The sequence below is a fragment of the Eurypyga helias genome, unplaced genomic scaffold (assembly GCF_000690775.1).
Source record: "Eurypyga helias isolate BGI_N326 unplaced genomic scaffold, ASM69077v1 scaffold28513, whole genome shotgun sequence".
Lineage (NCBI taxonomy): Eukaryota > Metazoa > Chordata > Aves > Eurypygiformes > Eurypygidae > Eurypyga > Eurypyga helias.
In genome coordinates, this window is record NW_010240995.1 from 4042 (window position 1) to 4973 (window position 932).

The 932-nt window shown below is 62.2% G+C and overlaps 1 protein-coding gene across 1 annotated transcript in view; it reads left to right on the plus strand.

Annotated features, from left to right (window-relative positions):
* Window positions 1-507: 507 nt before the first annotated feature.
* The window catches only part of XYLT2 (xylosyltransferase II), a gene marked incomplete at both ends in the record, with an annotated part of 5602 nt that continues 5177 nt past the window's right edge, over window positions 508-932 (plus strand). The window contains one exon of the mRNA XM_010148625.1: window positions 508-932. Within this exon, the coding sequence (XP_010146927.1) occupies window positions 508-932 (425 nt within the window).

The window sequence follows — 932 nt, forward strand, 5'->3', positions numbered from 1 at the left end:
CCATGTGCCTCCCTGTACAATAACTACTGCCAGCCAGAGCAGCCCTGTGCTTGTCGCCACCGTCCAGGGCTGCCCCTGCCCACACCGGACCCCAGAGGGTGGCTGGTGCAGACACAACTGACCTCAGCTGTTTAGTCTTGCAGTGAGCCTGGCAGCAGGGAGCAAGACCCTCTTTCTGCATCTGGGATGCTGTTACCACAGGGTCTACGAGTCGGGGTCTCCCTTGCTGGTGTATACAGGGGTGTCCCCATGAGGGGGCGTAGGACTGTGCAGGGAGGTGCTGCGGGGTCTTAGCCTGGTGTTTTAGGTGGCAGAGGGGTGGTGTGACAGACTCCTTTGGTGTGTGGTGGCTGCTCCTGGAGCACCTGGCATGTTGCAGTGTGGACTGGGAGCATTGAGCACTGGGGACAGGGATGCTCTGGGCAGCATTTTGGTGGGGTTGAAGGAAAGCAGATCTGAGTTAATGCTGTCTGTCCTCTCTTCTGCATCCGCCTGGAACCGAAACAGGAGCGGCAGAAAAAAGCCAAGTTGCCCGAGAGCAGCGACGGCTCCAAGGACTCAGACAGCTCTGCCGGGCGCCGGGGCAGTGCCAGCCGGAAGCACGGGCGATGGCGGGGACGGCCAGACAGCCCTGCAGTGCAGGTGTCCAAGGTGGTGAGAGCCGTCACGGCGAGACACAAACTGGGACGGAGGCTGCCAGCTGCACCGGACTCTTCCAGCTGGAGGAACCTAACAGAGCTGCGTGGGGAGGCCCAGCTGGCTGTCTTCCAGCAGGGCGACACAGGCAGCGTGGAGGGGGCTCCCCAGCCCACCGAGAACAGTTTCACCCCCAAGTGCGAAATCACGGGCAAAGACGCCCTCTCAGCGCTGGCCCGGGCCAGCAGCAAGCAGTGCCAACAGGAGATTGCCAACGTGGTGTGTCTGCACCGGGC